The sequence below is a fragment of the Acanthopagrus latus genome, chromosome 19 (assembly GCF_904848185.1).
Source record: "Acanthopagrus latus isolate v.2019 chromosome 19, fAcaLat1.1, whole genome shotgun sequence".
NCBI classification, from domain to species: Eukaryota; Metazoa; Chordata; class Actinopteri; order Spariformes; family Sparidae; genus Acanthopagrus; species Acanthopagrus latus.
Genome location: NC_051057.1, coordinates 12,091,824 through 12,119,609, shown reverse-complemented (window position 1 = coordinate 12,119,609; position 27,786 = coordinate 12,091,824). Strand labels below are relative to the sequence as shown.

The following is a 27,786-nucleotide window of genomic DNA, read 5'->3' as shown; positions in this document are numbered from 1 at the left end:
ATTGCCTCAGTTCATTTTTTCTTCTTTTTCTTACAAAATCCCACACAAAATTCTGAGCTTGACCTTGTGACTCCGGTAAACTTTTTTATTGAAATCTGATACACACACAACACAAGAAATATTTCTGCAAAAATATACCCCCAATCTTCATAAGGAATCTGTGATTAAATAGGTTACAACAACATGGCAAACTAGAAATATTAATATGGGATCTTTTGTAACTTGATTTCGTAACATGCAAGAATATATTAGAAACTTAAAATAGTATATAAAAAGTATCTGTAAGTGCAAACTGGCTGATTGAAGTAAGCTAGCTTACAGTTGGAACAGCAATGGTGGACACACACATCATGGTCACTCAAAAAACACAGAAGATCTTACTCCAAATGTCAGATCTTGAATTTGTTAATGATGTGTCTTTGGGTAAAATGCGAATGAAGATGAGAAAGAGCATTTTTCTTCTGCAGCACTCTTCTTCTAAACGCTTCTCTTGGGTCTTTCTTCCTGTCCTTCATTCAGCGGATCTCCCTGGAGAGCACAGAAACACACTGTGTGACTATTTTCATCGGAGGAAGTACATTTGTGCGTGGGGAGGTTAATCTCTACGTGCTGATGACTCACCAGGACAGAGAACGCTCCGGAACGATTGGAGTTCCTCTTGGCTGGGTCCATCTTCACCTGCCTCCTTGCTCTAATCACCTGGAAGTGAAATCCCACACAGAGGAGAGTTCGTTGTTGACATTTTTTTTTTTTCTGTGAGAACTTATTTCGGCATCCTGACAAGAGATGACGCTGAACATTTGATGTCGAAACACAATTTCCAGGAAGAGATTGTAGCGGTAAGTAAACCAAAACCGATCCAATAAAACCAAGACAGGTGGCCTTACAAGTCTGCCTGCACATCTGGCCTCTTTGCCCCAGCTGTTCCCTCTGCTCGGAGGGGTTGCCATGGAGACTCACCTGTAGCGGGTTGGATTTCTTGTCGCTGCTGAGCAGGGAGAAGGAGCCGACGCGGGATTTGCGCTTGCTCTTTTTCTTATTCGCAGCTTGAACCAAGTGCCGCCTGGACCTATCAGCCTGATACACCACAGACGCAGGGATTCAGCATTGACACACACCGTGCACTTATATGGTACTTTTTTAATCAGTGAAGAAATAATGTGGTTTGGATGCTGATTTGGATAATTTCCATACAGATGATACAGCATGACTAACAACTTCTCTGGACTTCTTGGCAGCAGCAGCAGCGCCAGTCAGTGCTGTGAACCCATCCCCACCTCCCCCGCATTTGGCTTTTGCTCACTCTGACTACTGCGTGACTAAAGAGTGTGGTTTACCTGGATGAGAGTATTAGGGAAGCCTCTGACTGAGACGGCCCCGGGCAGGCTGGAGTGGCTCAGGTGGGTGTGACCCCTCTGCTCCAGCTGTCTCTTACGTCTGGACAAAACCTGCGAGAATGAGACGGTCACAACCACAACCCACAACCCACAACGAAACAACAGCTCGCGTGCGTCAAGTCTCATGTCCTGTCCTGCTCGGTTGTGTCCCCGTCCTCGCATTCAGCCTCTTTTCTCCCTGGCAGGTCAAACTCCGACGTGAGGGGAGGAAACGGGAACAGTTATTATTGTCAACGGCTCCCCACCGTTTCCTGCATTTCTCATTGACCCGCGCATAAACGAAGCGCTGCTATTGATCCAATCGTTTTCCTAATAAATGGACTGTCACTTTGAGAAACAACAGGTTTCAGCTCGCCAATTAGGGCATTGTGGTGAATTTATAACCATACCGCAGGGCTTTGACTCCATCAGTGCCTTTTTTTGCTTTCCCCCCCCAAAGTTATATAAGCGTGGACATAAAAAGACTGTTCCAGTATTGGATAATAACTTCCTCCACTTTCTCTTTTTCCATTCTGCTGAAAATAAAGACGCCTGCATTAGCTATGAGATATTTGCCCAGCGATTTAAAGTGCTTACAGTGATTGCCGTTGACCTACATTTCGATGATAGTTTTGGTTTGCCTTGCGGAGTGGGTTTTGACGAATATGTGAGCATGCGGCACATCAGCCTCGTATGCACTTAATGGGTAATTTAAAATATGCATATGTCACTGTGGAGTTTGTGAGGGGCCTCAGTCACCTGTGTTTGTTTGTTTGCTGTTGCTAAAACTGCAACACTTCTATGGTTTCATCGCTGCATAGCTTTCTCACAGATACATCACGCTGTCACTGGTTTCCATTTTGTTTTGCTTCTGTCATGATGTATTTCCCCCAATCGTATGCCCTCTTTCGGTGGAGCAAATGGATTCAGACTGAGGGACTCTGTCCTCATCAGAAAAACGACAGTGTGTGTTGAAAATGCTAGCAGCGTATTAACAATCCATCCTCTAGCATGTCTGTATTGGGAGGGTAAAACAACCAAAGGACTTTCACTCAGACTGCTGTTTGCATCCAATGGGAAACCGGAAGTCAACAGTGAGTTCTTTTACATGTTTTGTAAGGTAGGTACACTTGTAACAGGAGATAGAGGAGTAATGCAGTGATTTTAACCCAGGCCACAATGTTTTTCCTAAACCGAGCAGGTTTGTTGCCTCAACCTAATTAAGTGGTTTTGCCTCTTAAACCCTAACCAAGAACTGTTGTTGCCTAAACCTGACCAAGCAGTTCAAGAACACGATGAAGATCTGGTATGTGTGTCGCTGTTATGCCGCAAAAGTCACGTTGTTTTGGGATCAGTGATATATGTTATCATGGGAGATGCAGATAATTGACCTGTTTGGTAGTTTAAGTATGATGTGTCGAACTGAGGCAACAACCTAGAGTGGAACAGTAAGTAAATTATCTAGTGTCACATACCAATCCTTGCGTTAAGGGTACCGCCCTCTGCTGCTTCTGATCATCATACTGGAGAAGAGGAGAGGAAGAGTTAAAACTTAGGCTGTATTTAACAAAAAACAAAAAACAAAAAACATTTTCAGTACTAAAGTGGTATTATATTAATGCAAAGATATGTTATATATATATATATATATATATATATATATATATATATATATATATATATATATATATATATATATATATATATATATATATATATATATATATATATATATTCTTGCACTTTTACATACATTGTTTTCCTACATAGTACTGTGTCATAGTCAGTGTCACAACTTAACCCTGGCAAACAAACAACAGCAAACATGGCAGCATCTGCATGGCCTTCTGGGTGTTTAGTATGTGTGCATGTGAGTGTGTATAAAGGATATTAAGCCAAACTTCCTGAAAACCCTCAACATCCCATCTGGTTTTCTGCTGCTACGTGTTGCTGAGTCCCATAAATTTCCACTGCATTATAAACACAAGTGACCGCGGTGGGAAAAGGCAAAACACACGTAAACTAAACCAAATGCAGCCCCCCCCCCCGAGAAGATGCTGCATCGGGTATTAGTTAGTCGCCACCACATTTGAAGCTTCAAATCGCGCACGCTGTAATTAAAATAGGAATAACTGCTGCACAAAAGCACATATGTGGCACAAACGCCTTCAGATTCCCAATGAAAACCCTTTCATGTGTGGGTGAAAATCCTCCTCTCTGCTCCAGCAGCTGTCGAATCCGTTTGTCCAGATGAGGGTGATTACTTTGGACAGAACATGAGGACCGTCCGCAGAAAAATGCTAACCACCAGTTTAAAGTATAACAGCCGCCGGCCACATGAAAAGCCAAAAAAAGGGCTAGCTGGAAGATTTTGTTCCACTGAGGGGTGTATTTTTGGTGTGTTGGCATTATGGCTGCAAAAACCATTACAATGAGACTTTGTTTCTGTTAGAAAAAAAGAAAAAAAAAATTATACGTCTCAACAGGTCAGACTGTACACGTCTCCTGCTGACATCCTGAAGCACACTTGACCACTATTATCGTCACAGCCGCCTCGTTGGAAGGAGTCAGAGTGAAGTTGCATTCCAGCAGAGTCGCTGGCTTCCTCTGACCTGAGCTACTGTGTAAACACTGGCCACACTGCGTCCGAGCACCCTGCCATTGAAGTCAACCTACACTGAAAGCACAGCGTGTTAAGAGATTGATTTTTTTTTGTCGTGAATTATACTTGACCGATTGATTGACAGGTGAGTCTCGACGATTTTACTTGTGAATCTGTGCCAAATTACATTAAGTCAACGTCGGCGAAAATCAGCAAATTAGATGTTTTGAAGCTTTAAGTCATCAGAGATGAGCGGGTGAAATGACAGAAATGACGGAGATGCTTGAACCGTTTTGTAAATTCACTGCAATTTTCCAAACTTTAAACATGCCATTCTCTAAAAATGATCATCAAACTGACTCGTCCATGCCGGCTTGCATTACATAAACCATTCAGTAGCCTCTTTCCTGGAGAAAAATGCTGATAAGTCAGTTTCTTGTCACTCTGATTTGAGAAGAGGGTTAGTTATTATACAGTTTGGTCCAGCAAACAGCATTTAAACAGACTCGAACAGGCTGCACTTACCTCCGAGGTGTCACAACAGCACACATGGTGACTGATATCTAATGAACACCTTGGTACCCACTGTCCTTATCTTAACTATCACATCCATTAGAAGTGCGTCTCTTACCTGTCCGTCTGCGGTCTGTCCGCTGACACACAGCTCTCCCTGTGTCGCTCCTGAGCAGTCGAGGGCGTGTGACAGCAGGCTCGCCTGCAGGCAGAGCACGCACAGCCAGATAGTAAACCCCATGATCCAGGCAGGAACTCGAGTGTTCCCAGCCCCTGTCAGCTCCCTGCTTTATACTCTCGGCTCTGCTAATGGGGAACAGATGCAGGGGAACGGGAGGCCATGCCAGCTTCACGCAGACAAACAGCCCACCACAAGCCTGCGCTATGCGCCAGCCGGTGGCCTGCGGTCCTGCAGAAACATGTCAGACATCTTGAGGGGCCTCCCCTTTTAAAATCTCCCCCTACTCCACTAACCCTACCTTAATAGGAGGAGGATGAAGGACATTTTCCACTTATGCCTGCACTGTAGCTCCTGCCAAAGTGTGTGTGTGTGTGAGAAAGAGAGAGAGAGAGCGCACAGAGAATGGGAGGGAGGGCTAAGTTGTGTTGTCAAACCTCTGCACATAACAAATGAGAAATTGGTGGTTTGGTTCTTGTAACGTCTTGAAGAAATGCTGCATTATGTGGTGAATTTGTCTGCCGGCTCAGTGGAGATGAATCTCTTCCCTTGTGCTGTTTATACAGATCCAAACACTTCAGTAAGCCTTTTAGAATTACAGTAATTACTCCTCAGTAGACTTTTCGGCAGAATATACAGCAGCCATCAACACTGTCAATCCGTCTCTCAGCTCGCAGACTACTGTTGACTGAACACAGGCAGAGGAGACGAAAACACAATTGTCAGATGTGGATAAGGATCATGAGGACTCATCATGAGCCTCAGGGCATTTAGGGTTTCAGGAAACTACTCATGATTGACTGGCAAAAAAAAAAAAAAAAGAAGAGAAAGAAAGAGAAAGACCCTGCCGCCTTTCTAGCTTCACACAGTGTTCTGGGGACCTTGTTTTACTCTGAGAACAGCTTGTTCATTCAGTTATGGACAAAATACATATTTCTGTCTTTATATTATAACCTCATTAATATTGTAAATATAAAACATTTGACTTTGAATTTCTTCTCCAAAACTACACGGTGCCCCTTTAAATTGTCGGCCCACGGTATGTTTTAGATTATCTGGAGCATGTACCTCTGTGGGAGTTTATACAGCTTTTAAAACAGAGCAAACCATAAAGAATGCATCTCCTGATGGGGCAAGCCGTGGATGAATAGGCAGCCTGTCTCAAGGTGTATTACGGGATGGAAAGAGTGAGTGGGAGGAGTGGGAGAGACGAGTAGTCTTCAAGTCTTCAAGCCTCGGGCTCTGGGCCACAGAGGAATTGTCTCCCGCTATGAGTCGAAACATGCACCGCTGTGAAAACTGTCGAAATTAAAGCTTCATTTCCGGCCTGAGAGGAGCCCTTACACCACTTGCCTGTCCTCTAGCATATCAGTGAAATATGGTGAATTTGAGTCCGATTGTGAAAGCATCTGTAATGTCTCTGACAGCCTCCCTGTGAGTCACAGCTTGAGTGGAGAGGATGGTTATTCACCCCCGGCTTCCATTTGCTGAGATATGGTCGGCACTGTGTAGGAACCGCTGTTGCAAACTTCCCCCGGGAGGTTCAGCAACCAGACCACAAGCAGCCGGCTAATGATGTGAACTGATGGAGGAGGATGTTTAGTCCGGAGACAAAGGAAGGGTGAGAGTGCAAAATATAGCCTCAAAACAGCAAAAGATTGCGAAAACGGTGCAGCTGATCCAAAATGGACTACGAGTCTACGAGTGGACAAGCACGGCGGACATTTCACAGACCAAGCATCTCATTTCATCCCTCCCGGGAAGCAGCCCGCGCTCTCGTTTTAACAAAACACCGGATGACTTCTCGCAAGGCATGTCGAAATCACGTTACCAAGGCTATGAGTTTACATTAACCTCGCAGACCACAATGTGGCCACGCAAAGACACAGTAATCACAGCGAGGGAGAGTCATTTCATACTCCAAATCCCCATTATTCACTCCACGCTTTCAAGTTTAAAGTAAGTTTTCAGCACATCTCAGGGAGTTCACTGGCAAAAAAAAAAAAAAAAAAAAAAATTGCTATGCAGAGCCGCTCTCAGTACTTCACTGCCTCCCTTATGGGAAGTGTCATTCATCATTGGCTCTGCTGTGAGCTGCTGTCAGGGTGTCTGAGGATGATGTTCTACGGCCAGCAGCTGTTGACCTTGCAGAAAAGAAGAAAAAAAAAAATATCAACAACACCTTTTTTTTTTTTCTCCCCCTACTTTACACTCCCTGCTCGGACCGGAGATGAAGACAGGTAATTTGTGACGCATAAATACCTGTCGAAATGTGTTTTGTGTCCATGTGTGTGCGGAGGGGAAGCAACAAAGATGTCTGGCAGCGGGATGAGGAATGAGAGAAAACAGGAAATGTGATTTAGGGAACAACATCTGGATTAGGAGACGTGACTCACAAAGTAATGGATGTTTTGGATTATGTAATTGAAACATCGACTCTCTGACTGCGCCATTTGTTAAAGGGTTGGTTCACCCAAATTACAGAGAAACATTTTTCTCATGTAACTCTAGCTGTATCTGCACAGATAGTTTGGGTTTTATTTTCCCAGATTTCTGAGATATCCGTCTCTGAAAATAACACCTCCGCCCCGAAACTGGGGAGGTGAATTCTCTTTTTGGTGCTGAAAGTATTTCAAACATTTCCAGCTTCACAGAAACATTGTCCTTGTTACTGATTCACTGACCTCACTGTAAACCACTTTTCAAAGTGTTTTTTTTTTTTTTTTGGCAGAAGGTAGTCCTTACAAAAACTACTGATATAGTGGGACTGGAGTAACTTTAAATATCGTTTTGGTTAAAAGCAGATCTAGTTTGATTTCCAGGGAAATGACCTTGTTCCCTTTCTTGCAGATACAGTGAAGACACAGCTAGCTTGGCTTAGCTTATTTTAGCTTAGCTTACTTTAGTTTAGCGTAAAGGCGGTAAACACTAACCTGGTTCCCTTGAGATTTTAACATGAGACGATATATACAATACATCACAGGCTAATCTGTAGCTACTGAGTGCCACAAGGAGCCGTCTAGTTGTGTTTTATTCCAGAGAAGGTGCACATCTCTTTGGTGGATATCTCCAAAGCTCAGCCATTCACACCAGAACAATCTAGCCAGGCTAGCTCTGTCCCCCTTACTTCCAGTTTTTTATGCTAAGGCAAGCCAGTTGATTGCTAGTGATATTGAACACAAAAAAAAAAACAAAAAAACAACCCGCCTGTGTGTTCGAGTTCACCTCAGCCTGTATGAACTCACGACTCCACTTCTCTCAATTTCCCCTCGGTCTTTCTCAGATTTCAGATTTACAAAGTCCTGGGATACACCCAAATGTTTGGTTGAAGGGGGAATCTTTCCAACTCACGCAGTTGCGCTGTCATGGCAATTTGCTTTTCACTCTGTCTCAAAAGGGGAAGAAAACAAAAGAAAATGTAACTTTAATTTGAGGAAAGCCGCGCGTTCTTCCCCATAACATATAAAACGATTGTGTTGGGTCTCAGCTCACTGCTCTGGAGCGCTCCATAAAAACTACCCTTTATGACTCCACATATTCGTATGTGCATGCGAACACTGAAACACATAGTAGCCAATGTGAGTGGATTTTTTTGACTCTTGGAGGCCATATTATTTTGCTCCCAGACGAGATGAGCACTGACACAAGAGTCAATTAGCCTCCTTGTGCATCAAGGTTATTTGGCCATTTGGCAGACCGAATTCAGTCACGCTCCAAATAGCACTTTCCAATCATCTCTGTGTTACTGTATGCACAAGTTGTATGTGTGTTTGAGAGATGGGTAAGGCATGAACCGTGTGCGTGTGTGTGTGTGTGTGTGTCTGCTTTATTTTAGGGTCATGGCGATAACAGCCTCTAGCTGAGAAATGAGAGACTGAGACTCTCCCTCCTCCTCCTCCTCGTACATCTGGACAGGCTCATAGGTCTGATTGCAAATCAATACTCCTCTACAGCGCGTCGCCGGCTTCTCTTTTCTACGCGGCTGCTTTGGTAACAGCTTTGTGAAAGGTACGAGGGAGAGAAAGGCAGCGAGCCTTTCAGTCCTCTCATGTGGAAACAGTGGAGGAAGCCAAGGACGAGAAAAACCAGTGCGGCCGTGCTGCAATTTGTGTGTTTGTCATTGAACAAAGAGGGGTTATTGTCTGCTCTCTCACATTCCACTTTCCGTTTACGTGTCCCCGACTGTTTGAGCGTTGGCGACAGACCAGCCCTCGTTTGACTCAACGTGAATTTTTAAGATATATCATCGCTCGATGACAGTATTTGTCTCTAATCTCACATCTTGCCCCCCCCGCTGAATATCCGTCATATCTCACTAAAAAAGGCACTCATCCATCACAGCCCCTATTTTCCCACAGCAGACGGATGCGCTCCATCAGATCGGTCTACGGATCACCATTACTTATCAACTCAGACATCAAAGCTTCCAGAAATAGAAAAACATCCTGAATGTAGATAATCAATTAAGTCGCCGGCAACATGGCGTCTCAACACAGATGTGCCGTGAGAAAGGTGCTTGTTCAAACATTAATCCATGAAGTCACGTTGCTCTGAGGAGCTTGTTTACATTGTGATTCGCTGGATTAAAGCCATCATATTGCTTCAAAAATCAATTTGGGAGGTTTTGATATGACGACTGACAAAATGTGATGCTTTAATATACAGAGCACTATCATTTCATTTGAGGTTTTGAAGTGGTTTCCAGTTATAGGCTTTGTTGACAGGAATGCTGCCGAGGTAGAACGACACACAAATAGCTACTTTCATAATGTGCCTTCCATTTTTAGCTCAGCTCTGTTGATCGTCGGTGTGTTTTTCTTGTTTCGTGGGGGAAAAAATGACTGGCACATTTCTGTAACCACCATGGAGCTGAATACAATGCACAAGTGTGATTTAGTGGCATCTGGTGGTGTGGTTGCAGATTGGAGCCACCTGAACCGCCCCACCCTCACCCTCCCCACGTGAAAAATCTGAAAGGCATGCTCTTGTTTGTCTGTTATAGGCAACTGTAGAAACATGGCAGTCCCCTTAAGGGCACTCGCCCCTCTGTAGATATAAAAAACTAATTAAAAAAAATACGATTTTTAGTTTCAGGTAATTACACACCGGTGAAAACACAATTCTGAATATCATATCACATTTGTTACAATCCTACATACTGGACCTTTAAGTTTCAATTTACTGCTTGAAACATCCTGCTCCTGCTTCTCAGTTCTCTAAGCAAATCAGCTTTACCCCTACAGTTGTTCATGTGACCCAGAGCTGAGACGCATCAGCATTGCTTCGAGCTCTCACAGCTATTTCAGATGTTCCCATCGTCTCCTCTGAAACTTCCTTTTCCATGACTGCGGTGAATATTGGAAAACTCCTACCAGAACGCGTGTTGCATTACTAAAAGGCAAACACCTGTCATGTCACCGCATAGTTAGCAGGGTTGTTTTATTACACCCATTTTGATGTTAACTGCTCATTAATCACTTCGGTTACTGCTCTGTTTCTGCTTATTTTCTTTCGAGGGAAATGAGCAAATTCTCTGGGGCGTGGAAAAGCACGTGTGAATTGAAGAAAAGCAACACCTGGATAGATAGAGCTGACTGAAGGACACAAGTTAACAAAAGTAAATCCCCACAACTCACTGTAGAGAAGAGGTCTAGATGATCCAAATGGTGTAATAGTGTTAACCTAGCAGCACCTTATATGGTCATGCTACAGGTGATACTGAACCTTACAGAGGCAATGAAGTGAGAAAGTGCTAATTGAACCCCACTTGTCCTGTTATGGTCACAGCACACCGGCCATTGTTCATCCAGCCAGAATACTAAACACGATATCATGAGAGAGTGTTAGACGTAGTACGGGTCGTGCCCTCTCACTATCTCTCATTTATATCCCATCCTCTCGCCGCTCCGGTTGCCATGGCAGCAAGGAGTTGGATTCAAACAATGCCACGGAGGGCTGAAGCCTTTGACGAGAGGCGAGCGAGCCGAGCGTATCTGTGTCTGGGTGAGACGAGGTGTGGACAGGCTCAGTCTGACGTGTGCGCCGCTGCAGCGCTCTCTGCAGCTGCAGCCACACGTACATAATTACATACACATAACCGGAGTGCAGCTCACATCTGTGTCTATTTCTACTGGGGAGAGTGTGGAGTCATAATGATGTTTTCCTCTGGAAGTCTTGTTCACGTATTTTGCGAACGCGCGGAATGAACTGAGACTGAATTTATGTCATTTGATTATTTGCTGACTTTTTTTCCATTTTGTCTGCTGCTTTGGCCAAAATGGAAGCGCATACTTAAAACTCATAAATCTCATGGCCCTTGTTAATCAGCGCCAAATCAAGTCACTCGCCAGAGTGGGAGGGCAATCATGATAGCAGAAGGCCAATGTGGTAAAAAAAAAAAAAAAAAAAAAATCAGTGTATGTTAATTCATAGCTTGCTTGTTGCATATATGGTGACTGATGCGTAATATATAAACATGTCGACAGAGTGCTCCATTACAGACAAATACTAGTCATTTTGCCATTCATTACACAGTATTATGCGGAAATCTTTACACATCTGCCACCTCAGTAAGCTAATACAAACTTACTTTGTTAAAATGTTTAAACCTGTATATATTTATAATCCAAACAAACAGGAGGCAGCACATTATCTAACTGCTAACTGTATTTTACACTTCCATACAGTTCACTTTTTTGCTAAGTAGGCCATGCAGCTAATCGGATGGGTTTCAGGCCCAGGACTAGCAGCTTAGCATTCTAATTTTAATCACTACTGCTACTGTTATTTTCTTCGTATTCTGTTGCTAAATTTAGTGAGCTTTTTAATTTTAAACAAAAATCTTGCAACATTTTGCAAGTCTGAGCAGCTTTTTTGGTGATTTGTTAACAACCACACACCAAGGGAATACAGACAACGCAAGTTAGATTTTAAGTTTGTCAACAATTTTATGCTAGCTAACATTAGCCTAAGCAGTTTAATGGGACTTTGCAGCATCGTCAGCGGGATGAATCTCTAATTGGTTGCTCGGGTGTAATCATCTAGTTATCAAATTATAAATGTCAAAATCTGTAAACCCCTCACATTACCAGTCAAACAGCATGCTTTGCACTGGCCCTGCACTAGCTTCTTTAATTCTTTCACACCTCGTCAGACATCCCGGTGCGCACAGGCTGCTGAAACGCTCACAGTCGGTGCTGAAGTGCTCATTTTCCGGTGGTGTGTGTTAACAAGCGCTGCTAAATCTCAGACCTATCACAAAAATATCTAACAGAGCTGGGTGGCTCGCAACAATAACACCTCTTTTGTAAGCAGCTGCGGCTAAACTTGGCTGGAGGAAACTATTGGCAAGCAAACCGGGAAGTGGAGTGGCTGGCAAATTTACTCTCACTCATCCACATTTGTGAAATAAACACAGGAAAGGAGGGGGCTTAGCAGGCTTCTGTGCTGTGTGACTAATATAGTCTGGAAGGAGACTGACCAGACAGTCAATATGTTGTGGTTTTCAAACACTGGAAGGGAAAATAATTAGTTTGGGGGCTACTGGAGTCCAAAAGGAACACTTAAAGAATGAATGCCAATATTGAAAGCTTTGCACTGGACAAACCCTCAGGCCGGTGTCCCTCGCTGACCTCCTGCTGTCCGCACACTTTACTTTCCGTGACCTGTCATGCTCATGCGCTGCAGTTCTGTTCCCCTGTTTGTGTTCAGATGCAAATCAGCGTTAATGAACATCTGCTCTGAAGATATTTTGCGGCACCTGAGCAAACTGGCTCCATCCAGTACTAACAGCCGTGTGTATCCAGGAGGTAACAGAGTTGTTTTCTATTACGAGCGTGATTTTCCTCAGCTCCTGCTTTAACTCATTACTCAACCCAGAGGACAATCAGCTCTTGTTTATTAGCAGTAACAGGGGAAATGGCTTCATGACTCCCTTCCGCCACTGAAGCCCCATCCAGCCCCCAGGGATATCTGCCAAAACGCATCTTTCATAATTAAACAAACACCTATCTTTTCATCAAATGTAAAAATATTAAACGTGAAGCAAGCTTCTCTTTTATCTCCCTCTCTTGAAATTAAATACCTTTCTTCCGCATACGCCACACTGTGAATAACAGCACAATGCATGGAGTGACTCACTGTGTTTGTTTGGTATTTGTGATGCTCTGTTTCCAACACTGGAATGGCCACTTATGGGCAATTAGTCATGCTGAGTAGGCAGAGGCTTCACCTCCACCTCGTCGCTGACAAACACAAGAAAATGTATGTTTAAATGGAATAAGCTGAGAGACGGCAGACTGAGCAATCCGAAAGAAGTGGGGGTGGTCATGTTGGCATTAGTAGACAGGCAACAGAGGGTTTAGCACAGAGAGCATTGTGCGAATAAAGGCAGGAGCTTGAATCCAAAATCAACACTCCGACACAGAGGCATCTCAGGCCTTTAATATTTTCATAGCAATCACGACAATTGTGTATTTTACTAATTGTTTTCCACTGAATGCTAAGTGAATATGCTCTATGGGCTTGTTAACATCTGCTTTGCAGCAATTTGCAGTTTACAAGCTAATCATATATAATTCCACTCAAGAGAGCTCAGTCTTTCCCTGCTGATGGAAATTCTGCTTTTATTTTTGGTCTTAACACATGCATATGAACATACCTTCACATACACACCATTAAGCTTTTGCACATGGTTAAATGTAAAAGGCTTTCTTAAAGGTCAGACTCCAGAAAGTGTCTTATATTAAAGGCACATCCTGTGAATTTCCACATGTTGTTGCCCTCAAGGGCAGCAAAATTATGTTTGAACTATTGGCCAGATTATGTGAATGACGTGGCCAGTTAACGTGAAAGTGCCAATTTTCCGACTTTCTGGAGAAACAAGAATCAGCTGAAGACTTTGTTGTTTCCACATTTCCAGCTAAAAGCTAATAAAAACAAGAGTGAGTGTATGTATGCACAGTTATTCTACAAATGTTGGCTTTAAAAGGTGTAAAACAATCCCACTGGTTGGTGGCAAATTATCTGTTCAAATTGATCACATACTGATTACCTCAGAGGAAGTGGTCCAGCCTTGAATAGCTTCCCCCTGAGAATCACAGGAAGGATAAAAGTCAACAGGAGCAGGATATTACACACTGTTACAAGGTGGAGACAGGAGCTGGCTTATGTATATGGGTCAATATAGACCATGGCTCACTGAAGAGTGACTGGATGTTAGTGTCGCAGGTGCAAAATGTCCTCTTAGGTAAGTGCATCTGACGCACCTGCTGCCTCCCTGAACACAGAGACGTCCCTGTGGCTTTATTGCAGGAATATGATCTGTGAGCATGTTCACACTGGTGGTTTTTTGCTTTTCAAGCGTGCTGGCTGGCTTAAAACTAATTGTAGTCAAAGACTGATTTATAAATGCACCATTGTTTTGTAATAGAAAACACTTTTAAATTAACTATGGACAGTTGGACTGCAACAATCTTGTGAATGAGATTAATTCAAAATTAGAGTATTTTTCAAAAAGCCATTTTTACTTGACGAATTTCAGTAAACTGGAGCATTCAGTCATCCAAACCACCAGCCATAAACATCAGTCTTGTGCTGTCAAAGTTAGAACCATTTCTCATTTATACTGTGTAAGATCATCACTATTTTTAGGGAGTAATTCAGAGAAAATGTAAACATGCATAAAATGCAGCCACTAAATGTCTAGAATTTGTCTTTCCTACAAATCCCAGACAGTTTTTTGAAGTTTAGAAAAAATCACCACATTTTATACAGGAATGTGTTATTTTTATAGCACACCTCCTTTAAAGGAGACATATTGTGCCCATTTTCAGGTTCATGGTTTAAGTTTGGGATACTACTAGAGCTCTTTAACTCTTTCTTTAACTATATCAAGACTTGTTTTTGTTCTTTTTGGTGCACGCTTTACACTCAAAAGAATTTGGTCACTATACCAAAAACATGTATCTTTCAATATGTTCAATTATGACAGTGACTCAGCAAATGGGCTGGTGCACGTTTGAGTAATTGGTGTTTTCTGCCTGCCACGCAATTACAGTAGCAGTGAAAATTGTTGCCTTTCCAAAGAATCACTGTTACAAGTTTCCCAGCAAAACCTCCATGAATCAGCTCTTACTGGCTGCTAATGTACGGTACGTGATTCATTGACCGTTTATATGGTTTCTGAAAGCTGACATTTGGCTCAAGGACGGGATCATATGATGTGCAGCGAGGCCCTCAAAGAAAAAAGGAGCCTCAAATAGCAACATGGAGGCTCCTCAGCTACAATCTGTCTCCAAACACACCAAATTAGTGTGTGTTAATGTGCGAACACAAGAGCAGTGTAACAACAGCATGTGACGCAGATAGAAGGACCACAATGCTTAGCTCTCTTTAGTTACTCTAAATATTTCAATCACAGCACCCTGGCAGCCTCTGAGGACTCCCATGCTCATTAAATCTCTCACACATTGTTGATACATGTTAAGGTGTGCCACGCTGACCTGCTGATTGCATTTTCACACGGGTACTTATCAAGGATGACTCAGTGACTATTCCCTCTGTTCCCAGGTGTGATCTTGATGGGATTATTAAAGCGTGCAAATGCACAAACTCTTTTGTTACAAGCTGAATTCCCCCAGCCGAACTTTCAGCAACACCTGCTGTATTCAGCCTTTCAGGAAATGGTAAACATTGAATGAATATGCCACAAAATTTAATGAAACCTATTATGTAATTGTGTATCTTTAAGTGTTTTATATAGATTCTTGTGCATGCATGTAAGAGATCTTGAAAATTCAAAAGCACAAAGTCTGCTCCTGAAACACCTCCTCAGTAGTCTCACCTTTAATGCTGTGACTTTGTGACTTCACGCTGTGTCACAGTGTCACACATTGGATAAAGTTCTGCATAGTGGCTAGTTTGGCACTTAAGATTGATTTAGCTCCTTTGTTGTTGTTAGCTGTGCTGGGTCAGGCATGTGTGAACTGACCAATCAGAGCAGACTGGGTATTCAGGAGGGGGGAGTCTTAAAGAGACAGGAGCTAAAACAGAGCATTTCAGACAGAGGGGGAATACGGTGCTGCAGACAGTATGAGAAAGCTGGGGTGTTAATTGAGCATTAGAGCATGTAAAAATATTCTAGTTGTAACCCAAAATAAAGTTATGAACCTGAAAATGAGCATAATATGTCTCCTTTAAGGGATTGTGCCTACATTCCACCTCAGGTCTGTGGATGTAAATGCAGAGTCATGCTGCAAATGAACGTAAAGTAGCATAAACACCAGTATTACCGGAGCGCGAAGCCTTTAATACGCTTTACTCAGACATATATGCGACCTGCAGTTGCCTAAAGGTCATGGAAATGTGCTTGTGACCAGAGGATTGCTGACGTAAAACCCTAGAATAACCCCTCACTCGACACTGGAGCTACTTAGTGACCCACAATAGCATACTGAGACTGCTCCTCCTTCTATCCTGAATTCCACCCAGTTCTTTCTGGACCTGATTTAAACATTGTGAACTTCTCACTTCTGCAGCCCCTGTGATTGCATTTAAAAAAAATCAACTTGCAAGTAAAACTGCTGTTTAACAAGCCAGACATTATGTTATTTAAATCTCTGAGTACCGAGCGCTGAACCATGATAATCAGACTCGTTTTAAAACGCACCGCTGAACATCTGCTGCACAGTCATATGTGCTCGAGTTAAAAGATTTAAATAATCCCCGCCTGTGACCTTCCAGCAATAATTACCAAGATTACCTTATATTTTTCAAACAGGTTAATTCTAGCACAGGGTACTACAGTATATACAGTAAAGTTTATATCGTTGTACATTTTAAGCTGAACTGTTGTCTCTGCTCTGAGGTACAGAAAACAACAAATCTGGAATGTGGAACGAAAGTAAAATGAAGAATTCTAAAGTTGCCATGAAGCTTTTAGCTGCTAATAAAATACAAACACTGTGTCCAGGCCTTTGTTTGAGATTTAGGACCCAAATGCCTGCTTCTAATCACGCCTTGGATGATGACAAAGAGGAGATGCAGTTAAAAGTCAAAACTCCAATGAAAGAGAGGCGAATGGAGGTATGTTTCACCTGCTCGCTGTGGGCTTAAATACTTGCAGTACCTTTGCTGTTTGTGTTATCTGTGTACATTCAAACTCTGATATGAATTGAATTCCTAAGATTGCAGAAAGACTTGCTGCTGTTGATTCTCTACATACTGAATGTAGATCAAGGGTGTGACTTGGGTGAAGCACACAGTCCATAGTGACTCATGGAGGTGTTTGAGTGAGTAATAATAGGGTCCTATAAGGAGAACATATAGAGGGTTTCTTGGCAACATCTCTCTTGTAAAATGCAGCCTTAATTAGACTAAAGAAAGCATCTTTCCATCTTTATTTATAATCTCTGAAAAGTACCCAATTTTTTTGCAACATTGGAGCGGCTCTTTATCTTACTAAAATTGACCTTGTTGAGCAAGAACCACAGCCCAGAAAGTGTTTTTACACTGTCAGCATTTTCCCCCCCAAACGCTGTGCACTAATAAAGAGAACAAACAGGCCAGTTTTCTCTTCAGCTCTGCCAGACCACAACTCAGGAAGACAGAGTATGCTGCAAAAATACAATTATGGTAATGTAATAGTTTGACTGTGGTAAGTTTTCTCAGACTACACTGTTAGATATATAGGTTATGCAATTCTATACAAGGCTAAAAAAAGGCTATGCTTGCAACTACTTCTTTAAGCCGGTATCACAAGTTAATTTTTCATTATTTTCAGAAAACAAGCTTTGTTGTCTTGCGATAACATGATACCTGATATCGCAAGAAAACGAAAGCGCCTTAAAAACAGCAGCAACTAGTTCAAAGCTCGTATTTGGAAGATTGCTGAGTCTTACTCCCTCGTCAAATACTGGCGCTTTAGTTTGCCGACTGACCTGACCTACAATCCCAAAGTGTCAGTATTTGACAAGTTAGGACTGACTCTCAAAAATCAACCTTCTTACAAATCGCACCTTTTAGTTAAAAAATATTAGATCGGACTGTACTTCAATCTTATATATGCGTTTTGTTTGCCTTCTGGACAATTAAACACTTGCTTTAAATGGACCACAGTAAACACTGTAGTCCCATCCCTTACAATAATTAACCATCATTCAAATTCCCTCAAAAACCTAATTTGGTTTGATTTGAAACTCTGAATCCACCCCACAGAGCAGTCTGTTTAAGAGGTCGTTTTTACAAATGATGTTGTTTTCTTGAGAAAGCAGTATTTGTTTTTGCTCAAGATTGCAAGATAAAGTAACCAGCTATCACAAGAAAATTACTTTTTCATCTGGAGATAATAAAATAATTATCTCATGATCTCGAGATGGCGGCATTAAAAAAAAAAAAAAAAAAAAAGGCTGATGCAAGCATGGCCTTTGTCGGCACCCGTAATTTCATGTTGAACCACAATGTGAAAGTTAAACTGGCAATAGACAACTTTTTGCACATTTATCATTCTGAAGGATGAAGCTGTAGAACTGTTTCCCTGTAAACCTTTCACTATGCTGTTAACTCTGGCACCAGACATTATTTTTCCCACAAAAACGAAGGACAAATTATGGCGCAAGGGACACATGTCTGCCATTACCCAAAACAAGAGTACACTGTGAAAGAAGAACCCTACTGTCGGGAGGGCAAAGAAGGCAAAGAAGGCAAAGAGGGCGAGTGATAGAAATCGAGGTGAAACGAGAGTGAACTGATGGGGATTCATTCAATGGAGAGTGTCGGTGTCAGATCTCTACAAGATCAGAAAGTAACAAAATAGGCCTACATATTAATACAACTGATGTGTTTCACGCAGAGAGATCTGGATTTCTCGGTCAAACTGGGATTCTTATGGTTGTTATTTTGCTTAGGAACATAGCCAGGCTGCCAGTGCAGAAAACGAGTCCTTAAACCTGAAATGAATTAACTTCCGGTTCCCTTGTCTCATTGACTTTGAGACAAAGAAGTCAATTTAAATGCCTGAAATAAGGTTTTCCCATTGGGATATATAACATAAATTACTGCCAGTAATACCTGACCTTTGAATATAAAATGTGGTTGACTTGACTACAGATGTGGTGGTGGACATTAAACGTCACGCCAAAGACGGAGACCTACTCACTAGCTTAGTGGTGGTAAAGTTGAATGCACGCGACCGCAGTTAAGTCTGTTAGTGTGACATTAGCTTTTCACTTCAGGCGACAGCGGTGTTCACTTGTGAAGGTTATCTTGCTGAGCAAAACATGTACCATGTACCATGAACTTGGGTTTGACAGGAACATTGGGGGAAAAAAGTTGCTAACAAGCTGCTAAATGCGACAACAGACATTAAAGGTCACGCTGGACATGGAGACTTATCTACTCACTAGCTTAGTGTTGTGACGTTGAAACCATGCGACTGCGAATTAGCTCATTAGCATAACATTAGCTCAAAAAAATCATAAAAGTGGTTTTCAATTGTGAAGATTATCTTGCTGAACAAAACATGCAAGTGTCATGAGCTTGGGTTTGACAGAACCGTTTGAAGACAAAAAAGGTTGCTAACAAGCGGCTAAATGCGACTACGGACACTGTAGGGGACATTAAGCATCACGTTGGACACAAACTCATACTATTGTATCACCATGCAAGCGTTCGTTAGCATAACATTTTCACTTTTCATCTCTGGCGACTCAACTTAGGCTTCGAAAATCACAAAAGTGGTGTTAACGTGTGAATATTATCTTGCTGTACAAAACATGTAAGTACCATGAACTTGGGTTTGACAGTGAGCTTATTTTTCAACGATAAACCGAAATCCAATTCAGAAGCTCTAAGTATAGGCTTTCTTTTTTTGCTGAGGGAACCAGGGCAATGCTAACTTCCAGGGTTAGCCTACAAATATATCACCCCTGCAAAAAGTTGTGTGTTTCTACTTTAAAGTGAAGTAAAGAGATGCTGGGCTGGACAGGGAAAAGATAGACGCGGGATTAATGAGGATGCGTTCATCTCTCTCCGAGGTTAATTGCACTGTGACTAGCTTTGTGAATGGAGCTGCCAGCCCACACTCCTCCTGCTCCTCCTCCTCCCTCTCCTCCTCTAGGAGCAGCGGTGCCAAACTGCAGGATGCCCAGGTGCCAGCAGGAAAAAAAAAAATAGGATAAGATATCAGATCAGCCAAGCACGGAAACAGACTCAGCTATCTCTGCTTTCCAACCCCGCTGCACACACACAGCTCCATCAGCACACCGCGAAACAGGAAGAATCAAGGTTGGGTGCCAGTCCCTCACCTCGCTCGCCGTGCGCACTCCCTCCTCCTCCTCCTCCTCCTCCTCTCCTCCTCCTCCTCCTCTCTCCGTGTAATACAAACCTCGTGATCTTCCATTCAGCGGTGCCTGCGTCTGCTGCTTTTGGGTTGAAAAATAATAAGCCGAGTCGCCGAGGGTGGGAAGGCGAGCCAAAAGTATCTGGGAGACAGACAGGTGTCGCGGAAGTTTCCACTTGCAGAGGCGCATCCTTCCGCGTCCTCTCTCTTTCTCTCTCTTTTTTTTTCTTTTTCTGTCAGTATCTGGGATAACGTGAAAGAGACTGTAACTGGCGGTCATCCGGCACCCACTGATCCTGTGTAAGTGATTCTCCACATCAACTCACTGCGAATAGGTGAATGTTGTAGCCCTGTTGTAACGAGCCGGAGTGTCAGGTGTCTGCTGCTTCGTGCGTACGTGCTCGCATACCTTCAAAGATGAAACACGTTTCTGCAGAATATATCCACGATCCCCCCCCCTCCTTTTTTTTTTTTTTTTTTTTGGCTTTATCGTGCGGTTTCTCCTTCTTCTTCTTCTTCTTCTTCTTCTTCTTCTTCTTCTTCTTCTTCCTCACTGGTGCTGAAGCTGACACGGATCTCCCCGCACAGATGTTACCACGCAGTCAGGATGAATGGGGGTGCTGGGTGGGTTTGAGATGAGGGGGGAAAGTGCGGCATTATTTCTTTGGATGTGATTTGGGTGGAAACAGGTGGATCTCTGCCCACAGAGCAGGTGCAGGAGGTGCAAGATTGTGACATCTCTCTTCATGCATGCCCTCCCTCCTCCCCTTCTGGGTTCGATCATGAGGAGCTGTTAGGAATTAAAGTCATGTTTTTGTTGTGTGTGTCAGAGCCTTGCCTGCAGAGAAACATTAAACCCAAAGGAATGCAAGCTGGAAATCCATGATTTGGCAGCCTGGTCTGTGAGTGGGTGTGCAGGTGCCTGTATTCCTCTTGTTTTTCTGTTTTTGCGGTGCTGCCTGTCACCTGTTGACAATAATACTAGGTTGTCTTCTGAAGGATTTTTTTTTTTTTTTGAAGTATTTTTAGGGAGACACCAGGAATACATTCACCCACATGGGGCATGAATCAGGCTGCTATTCTGAGCATTTCATTCAAGGAAAAAATGGAGATCACTCAAGCAGAAATACAACCCATTCTCAGGTTCCTCAGGAGTTTGCGCTGCATCCCCCCCCCCACACACACACTTTGTCACATGCACAGTGACGTAGGGGCAGATTCAATTAGCATGCCTTTTGGATTCTCACACTCTCAGGTCAGGAGTGTGTTCGCATGTCTGTGGAGTGTGCGTGTGTTTTTTTGCGTTCACAGCATTCTTCTCACCTTGCTGGCAGTAATTGGGCAGGTGTGGTGATGGATGTGGCACAGCAGGCGGGTGTCAAACAGGGACAAATGATCAAGGGCTTGTCAGACATGTGGGTACAATACAGGAAGTGAGACTTCTTTATTTGGTGTGTCTTCGTCTGTAATTGCTTTTGTCTGTAATGTAAGGTTTATTTAAGGTGGCAATATTCTTATCCACAGTGTTGGCTTGGAAAAAAGTGCAAAGAAGTGGTTGGATGAAGTGTTTGGCGCCATTCACTTCGAACCATATTGGCTGATGTGTTAACCGTGGAAGACGTGCAGATTTTGTGTCTTTTTCAGGAAACAAACATTTTTAGTTTCCAATGCAAGTTTCTTCCTTCCTGATACTGATTTTGATAGCTGAACTTGCATACCGGCCAAAACTGAGCACCGATCTGATACCAGTGTACTTGAAATCATACATGCAGCATATTATTGCAGTACATTATTATATGTTATCAGATGTCAGCAACTATTTAGACAATTGTTGCTGTATGGTCTAGCTCAGGTTGTAAATTATGAACATTCAGAGAGGGAATGTTTATGATTCAGCTTGATAGACAGTCAGCTAATAAAGGATGCGGTATCAGGTCATTGCATGGACTTGTGTGCTCACTGATACTCTGTCCAGCTCTGAGGAGTAAGAGAGGAGACAAACCATTTAAAACACAGTAATTTATGTTATGTAACCCAAAAAGAAAAATTCAGTCATTTCAGAAGTACAATTTGTGGGGAAATATATTTTCACCACCAAACATTTTAGGCATTTTTTAAAAATCATATTTGATGGGTGATTCGAAATCCTACATTTAGTTTTTATGTCCTGGTGACCATTGAAAGGGAAGTTCTGGCTCTCTCCTCATTCATATAGATAAGTGACCGGTCTTGTTAGCCTGTAATAACTGCCTGGGGGAGTTGCCAAGATGGCTGCCGAGTGGCAAGACTTGCCTAAAAGGACTAGGGTTTGGTTCAACCCCACGAATTCTGCGACATCATTAAGACATCAGAAAAATAGCAATATGATAGACATGTTCCTGAGCTAAATCATTAACAATCTGTTCCGTTAAAGTGTCTCATGTTAGAAATCACTCAAATGTCAGCAGTAGAAATGATATTAGGGTATTTATGCAACATTTAACGTCTACATTGTGCGTTCACAGAGGGAAGCTTTGGCCGAAACGTGGATCTGTAGTAACCATTTTGAGTCAGTTATGTCACATTCTGTTGTTAAATTTTAACCACTACTCAATGAGATAATCCCAGGTAAAGTTCTGGTCACATTTCAGCATCCACAGTATGTCAAATGCATTGTCTTTTTCAAGACATTACATCAGTTTTTGTCTGTAGTTTTCTTCCTATCCACAGTAACCACTTGCTTCAGTGGTGCTGAAGAGCGTTTTTTCCTCATAAAAAGACACGTCAGGGCATATTATGTATTTAACGCTGTTATCGGCCAACATTCTGCATATTATGCAGATCATCTGCAGCACATTCATTAACAGCCTGAACTCATCTGCACATGCTCCTGGCGTTTGTAACCACTTACACCGTTCCCCCTTAAGGATGTTAAGTATGAATGAATCCTCGGCTGATGGGTGTTCTCATAAATTCAGGACTGCTGACAGGCCTGTTCACACGTTGTGCTTCTTACTTTACAGCTAGTCAGATGGTGGGGCAGCTGGAGGAATAGAACATTTTAAGCTGACATGCAGCATGTGCCCAATTTCAGTCCTGAAGTCTATAAGTATTCATGTTGCCACTCTGTTCTCCCCTCTCAGTGTGACTTTGACAAATATTGGTCCTAGCCAGGGTTGCAAAAACACCTTGATCTTCTGCTTTTCTGCTGTCAAGTGTACACAGGAAGACAAATGACCAGGAGGACAGAGAAAGGCCTCGTCACACAGGAACAGAGCTTGGGTTTTAAACAAGTTTGAAGTGAGATATTTCCCAGTATTTTCAAGCACAATGTGGGACGATCTGCAAAGTCGGTTCCACCGTACTCACCCACAGTCCAAATAGTAATTTCAGGGAAATCGTTCTCAATCTCCTTCCCTCTGGCTGTGACAAAACGCTGAGCCAATGGAGAGTGTCTAAAACAAGCAGTTCATTTAGCGCTTGGCTGCACCTGCCCTTTTAGCGCTCCAGCAGGGCCCTGTCCTCAGCTCGCCTGTCCTCTCTCTGCCGACTCTCCGAGGTGACAGACACCAGCAGAGCAGAGCCGAGAGCTCTGCGGCACCGTGTGGGATGTGGGGATTGTATTTGATGTATTTGGGACGATTTAGTATCAGTGTGCACATGTTGTCATTGAAGATATGGTTGATTGATGCACATAGGGGAAAAGACAGGTTCCTGTTCATCCACCTGAGAGATGCATCGATGTGACCTATTTTCCCTCTGAAGCCATTCTCCCTCTCTGAGCTCTGAGAGTGCCGGCGCGAACGTGTTGCTCTTGTCGGCTGACTGTTTTACACTGTTGAACCTCATTGTGGTGCCAGTCAAAATGTGACAGCAGTGGTTAAAGTTATGTTTTCATATTATGGACCAGTTGTGCGGGTGTGTTTCAACACACAGGACTGATTCACATACCGATTCTTCAAAGGTCACCACTGATGTAATAATGAGCTGCGAGACAGCATTTCACTTCCAGTTATCTCGCTGGTACCTACAGCAGCTGCATGTAGGTTTACACAGAAAATCAAAATCATTTAAATCCCCAGAATTCCCCAGACGCAGCTCAGAAAGTAAGATGATCTGAGACACACTAGATCCTCGTGGGGAAAATCAGTGGCTGCTGCTGTAATTACAGCAAGTCTGCATGGAGTAAAAGTGAAAATATAACACAGACTGTTTTGAATGTGGTTACATATTCTTGACAGGACTTTTCAACTCTTGGCAGATCCGAATGCCTGTACTGATTTGTAGTGCCACAGGTTAGAAAATGATACATGCAAGCTTGATTTGAGTTTCGTAAAGCCTGGTATGGACTTGCCTGGAGGTTGTTGGATATACCTGCAGCCAATCAAAGCAGTGAAACAGGTGACTTCAGATCTGGAACTTGTCCCATAGTAGATGAATGGATTTGATTGGAGTTTACCTTCAGTCACAGACTTCCTTAGTTTGTGTTCCAGTATTATAATCTTGATCTCCTCCGAACCTTAACCAAGTGTTTTTGTTGCCTGATATTTACTACAACAAATTAAGTGATCGCTGAGTCTGCATCCATTTTATTGGCGGGCAACGCCACTGGTTTTGACGAAATTCCCATTTGTGGAAGCTTGTGAGAAAATGCTCACTTCTCACTTCATTGATCACCTCGATAAAAAGTTTCCTAATGAGTTTATGGTCTCAATGGCTAGACTGACTTTTTCTTCAATTCGGCATGATGTTCCTTGTGTAAATGATGATCCTATTTACAGCAAGATGGACGATAAAGCAGGGTATGCTTTATGTTGTGTCTACCTCATGATTGACAAGTCTCTACAGTGGTGTGCCCTCAGGTTCTCAGTCAGATCCAATCAGTGTTGTCCCTATCTCCATCTATCCCATCTATCCCTATCCCCCAAAAACCAAGATGGCGACAGTCACAATGAAGAGCTTGCGGCTTCAAAACAGTAGTCCAACAACCAATGGGTGATGTCACAGTTGGTTTATGCTTGAGTTGAGATTATTGACATTTGTATCCGGTGATAGGGTTGGTTAAACTGTATGTGTTGAGACATACAGACGTACGGGTGAACTGATCCGATCACAGATTGAATTCTAACAACAGTCTGGTTTGTTTTCTCAAACACGAGAGTGCAGGTCCTGTGACTGAGGTCGGGGCTATTTGGACATCATGCTCCCTGCAATCTAATTGCTGCTGGTAAGACACACAGCCTGAAAGGTCTACGGCACGCTTTTACATCAGCTTACCAAGATGGTGTTTAGTTTAGCTGGCAACCTGTCTTCACCGAGATGACTGAACAAAATTGGTGAAGCATCGAACCGTGGAGACAGTCTCCAATCAGTGTCACTGAGGGAGTGTTTCTCTTTTGGAGCAGCCCACGTTCCTTTTTCACCATGTACTGACTGATAGCTCATCTGTGCTATACTTCAGGGTGTGTTAGTGTTGCTGCAGGGTGGTGAAACTGGTCCACAAAAAAGGCATCATGTGAAACTGTCACAAGCTAAAATGGATTGGCTGTGTGTGTGTGTGTGTACATGTTGCTGCCCTCAAGTATGTGCGTCACCAAAGCTTCAGAGGTAGACACTCTTACAGACATAAATGATGCTCCATCGCCGTCCTTGACACCACTCACTATAAAAAGAAGGCCTGAATAATTGCCTTCCCTCGTGGCTATACAATAATGGCCACACAGTAATGGTGCATTAATCTCCTCTATACATTAGGAGACTAACAGGGAGTGAAGACAAACGCAGGAGCAGCCAGCTGCAGTTGGTGTTGTAATATGTTACACTGCTAGGTTGTTCTTCAAGCTGCTAATTTTGGATGTACACAGGACTGAGAAGTTGTGAATGTGTGTTTCTGTCAAGACATGAAGGTCTACAGTGCAGCGCACTCATAGTTTCTCTGGATTTTTGCATAGAGTCTCAGACATGCCGTCATTGCCCCCTTAAATGTCAACAGTAATGGTATACAACCCAAATTGTGTTGGACATTGTACAGTATAAAGATTAGGTTATTTAGGTTTTCGTTCAAGAAATTGAGGTAGTAAGTGTGTTATTATTGTCCTCATCAGTCATCGGCTTGGACAAGGTGCCTTCAATTGTTTTAATGGGTCTAGATAGAATTTGGTAAATGAGGAGTGTTCAGTTGGTTGCGATCTGCCACCTCACCTCTAAATGCCACTAAATCCTTCACACCGGACATTTTTAAAGGTGCATTGATATTTTTTTTACTGCCAAAAACCTTCAAACTATTTCACATGCAACGTTAGAATGGAGACGCAAGAAGGCTTTATGGCGCAGGGCACATCTTACTGTAAAATAAATTGTCCGTTGAGCTCTAGGGGTGAATCAACATGGGGTTTGGTATTGTAGTTTATTGCCCGTGACATTTGGGATCAGGCACATGTACATCCACATGTGGCTGATCGCGTATTCTAACATTTTGTCACTAAAATGTGATTCTGTGAAAACGAATAGCCTTTGCAGCGGAGTGCAAGGTCTCGCATCGCAGCTTCTGAAAGAGGAGTGTTTGTGAATGGCATTGTGACCGTCTGTGTTTACACTGCGTGATAACAGATGTCTGAGACTGAGAGGTTTTCAGCTTTTTTTCCACAGTTGCTGAGAATGTGACAAAAGCTCTTTTTTCACACTCATGTGTGTGCGTGTGTGTGATTGTGCATGTGTGCTTGCATTTGTCCTTGTGGATTTATGTTCCTACTTATACAAATGACTCATAAAAGCATTTGATGGAGATATCTGTAAGGTTGAAATAAAATGATAACATGAGAGACAATATTCCTCCTCTATCCCCGAAGCTTTTCATCAGAACAACCACTCTTCAATTTCAGACAAATGAACTGAAGTTGTTGCTTTATTGCTTAGACGCTCCGGGACAACCAGCAGTAATTTGATAATATTAAAATGTATGTTTGGAAGAAATGGAGCAGAATTCTACAGTAACAAATATAGTGTGCAACACTGCTACATGAATTTTAAAAGATAAAACATGACTTGTACATTGTACATTGTACAGTGTGCATGAGCTGGATCACAGTAACACTTGTGCATGCAGGGTTACAGGAAAACAAGGGATTGGACCTCCAGAGTCAGAGCTGGTGGAGTTTAATAATTTATTTACCCAGAGAGCAGGGTAGAATATGAAAGATCACTACCTCACTTTTGTTTTTCTGTTTTGAAAAGTTCAACCTCATGCTGTCTTGGGACTGGAGGAATGAGCAATATGCTGAGTGAGAGGAGCGACGCTCTGTCGATGAAGCTGTTGGCCCAATAATAGAACGGACATAATTGTCTCGCCTTCTGAGTCATCATTGCTCTTTCCACCGGTGGTGCTCTCTCCCATCTTGTTTAGACACGTCAGTCAATGGACCTTCTCCTTCTGTCCATCTTCCCATCCATCTCTTCATCTCTCTCTCTCTCTCTCTCTCTCTCTCTCTCTCTCTCCTGTCATCACTCTGTTTTTATTTTTATGAGCATGCCCTGGATCTTGCCTCTCCATCATCCTCCCTTCCCTTCCCTGCTTATGGCCATCGCAACCCTAAAATAACAGATGTCAGACTTGTTTTTAAATGAGTTCAATCACAAACGCAGTCAGCTCTTTAACCTTAAAATATGAACCCATTCACTGTAAAACGGATTAGAGGTAATTTACAGTGCAGCCCAAAGGTCAACTATCCAGCTCGATGAATAACTTATATGGATCCTTAATGCATTGCAGCCAAGTGAAGTATGTGTACAGTGACACAGACAC

General features: G+C 42.8%; 2 protein-coding genes across 6 annotated transcripts in view; one reads left to right on the top strand and one right to left on the bottom strand.

Moving 5' to 3' along the window:
- Positions 1-64: 64 nt before the first annotated feature.
- On the bottom strand, positions 65-20,218 carry si:dkey-12l12.1. Of its 2 annotated transcripts, XM_037079799.1 has the most exons (8): positions 20,052-20,218; positions 13,722-13,757; positions 4,610-4,693; positions 2,852-2,899; positions 1,338-1,448; positions 961-1,077; positions 622-699; positions 65-528 (listed from the first exon to the last, which is right to left on the bottom strand). In XM_037079799.1, exons 1-8 carry the CDS (start codon positions 20,064-20,066, stop codon positions 478-480), a joined length of 540 nt encoding a protein of 179 aa, XP_036935694.1. In that variant the 5' UTR covers positions 20,067-20,218; the 3' UTR covers positions 65-477. The 2 variants fall into 2 exon arrangements, with proteins under 2 accessions (XP_036935694.1, XP_036935695.1); XM_037079800.1 differs by lacking the exon at positions 13,722-13,757 and having other exon boundaries at positions 20,052-20,156.
- Positions 15,696-27,786, top strand: part of LOC119008984 (myosin VIIA and Rab interacting protein) — a 128,815-nt gene continuing 116,724 nt past the window's right edge. For 3 of the 4 annotated variants that reach the window (XM_037079797.1, XM_037079796.1, XM_037079795.1), the window contains exon 1: positions 15,696-16,753. In XM_037079797.1, the coding sequence (XP_036935692.1) occupies positions 16,559-16,753 (195 nt within the window). In that variant the 5' untranslated portion in view covers positions 15,696-16,558. Of the gene's footprint in view, positions 16,754-20,179; positions 20,307-27,786 lie in introns of those variants that run through there. The other variant, XM_037079798.1, reaches the window with a different exon arrangement.

Bases quoted from the DNA above. Each gene is read 5' to 3' on its own strand.
- si:dkey-12l12.1 (XM_037079799.1), bottom strand. The intron at 4,694-13,721 runs GTAATCAGTATG...CTCTGCCTGCAG, and splicing joins GCTGGACCACTTCCTCTGAG to GCGAGCCTGCTGTCACACGC. The intron at 2,900-4,609 runs GTAAGAGACGCA...CCTCTTCTCCAG, and splicing joins GACAGACCGCAGACGGACAG to TATGATGATCAGAAGCAGCA.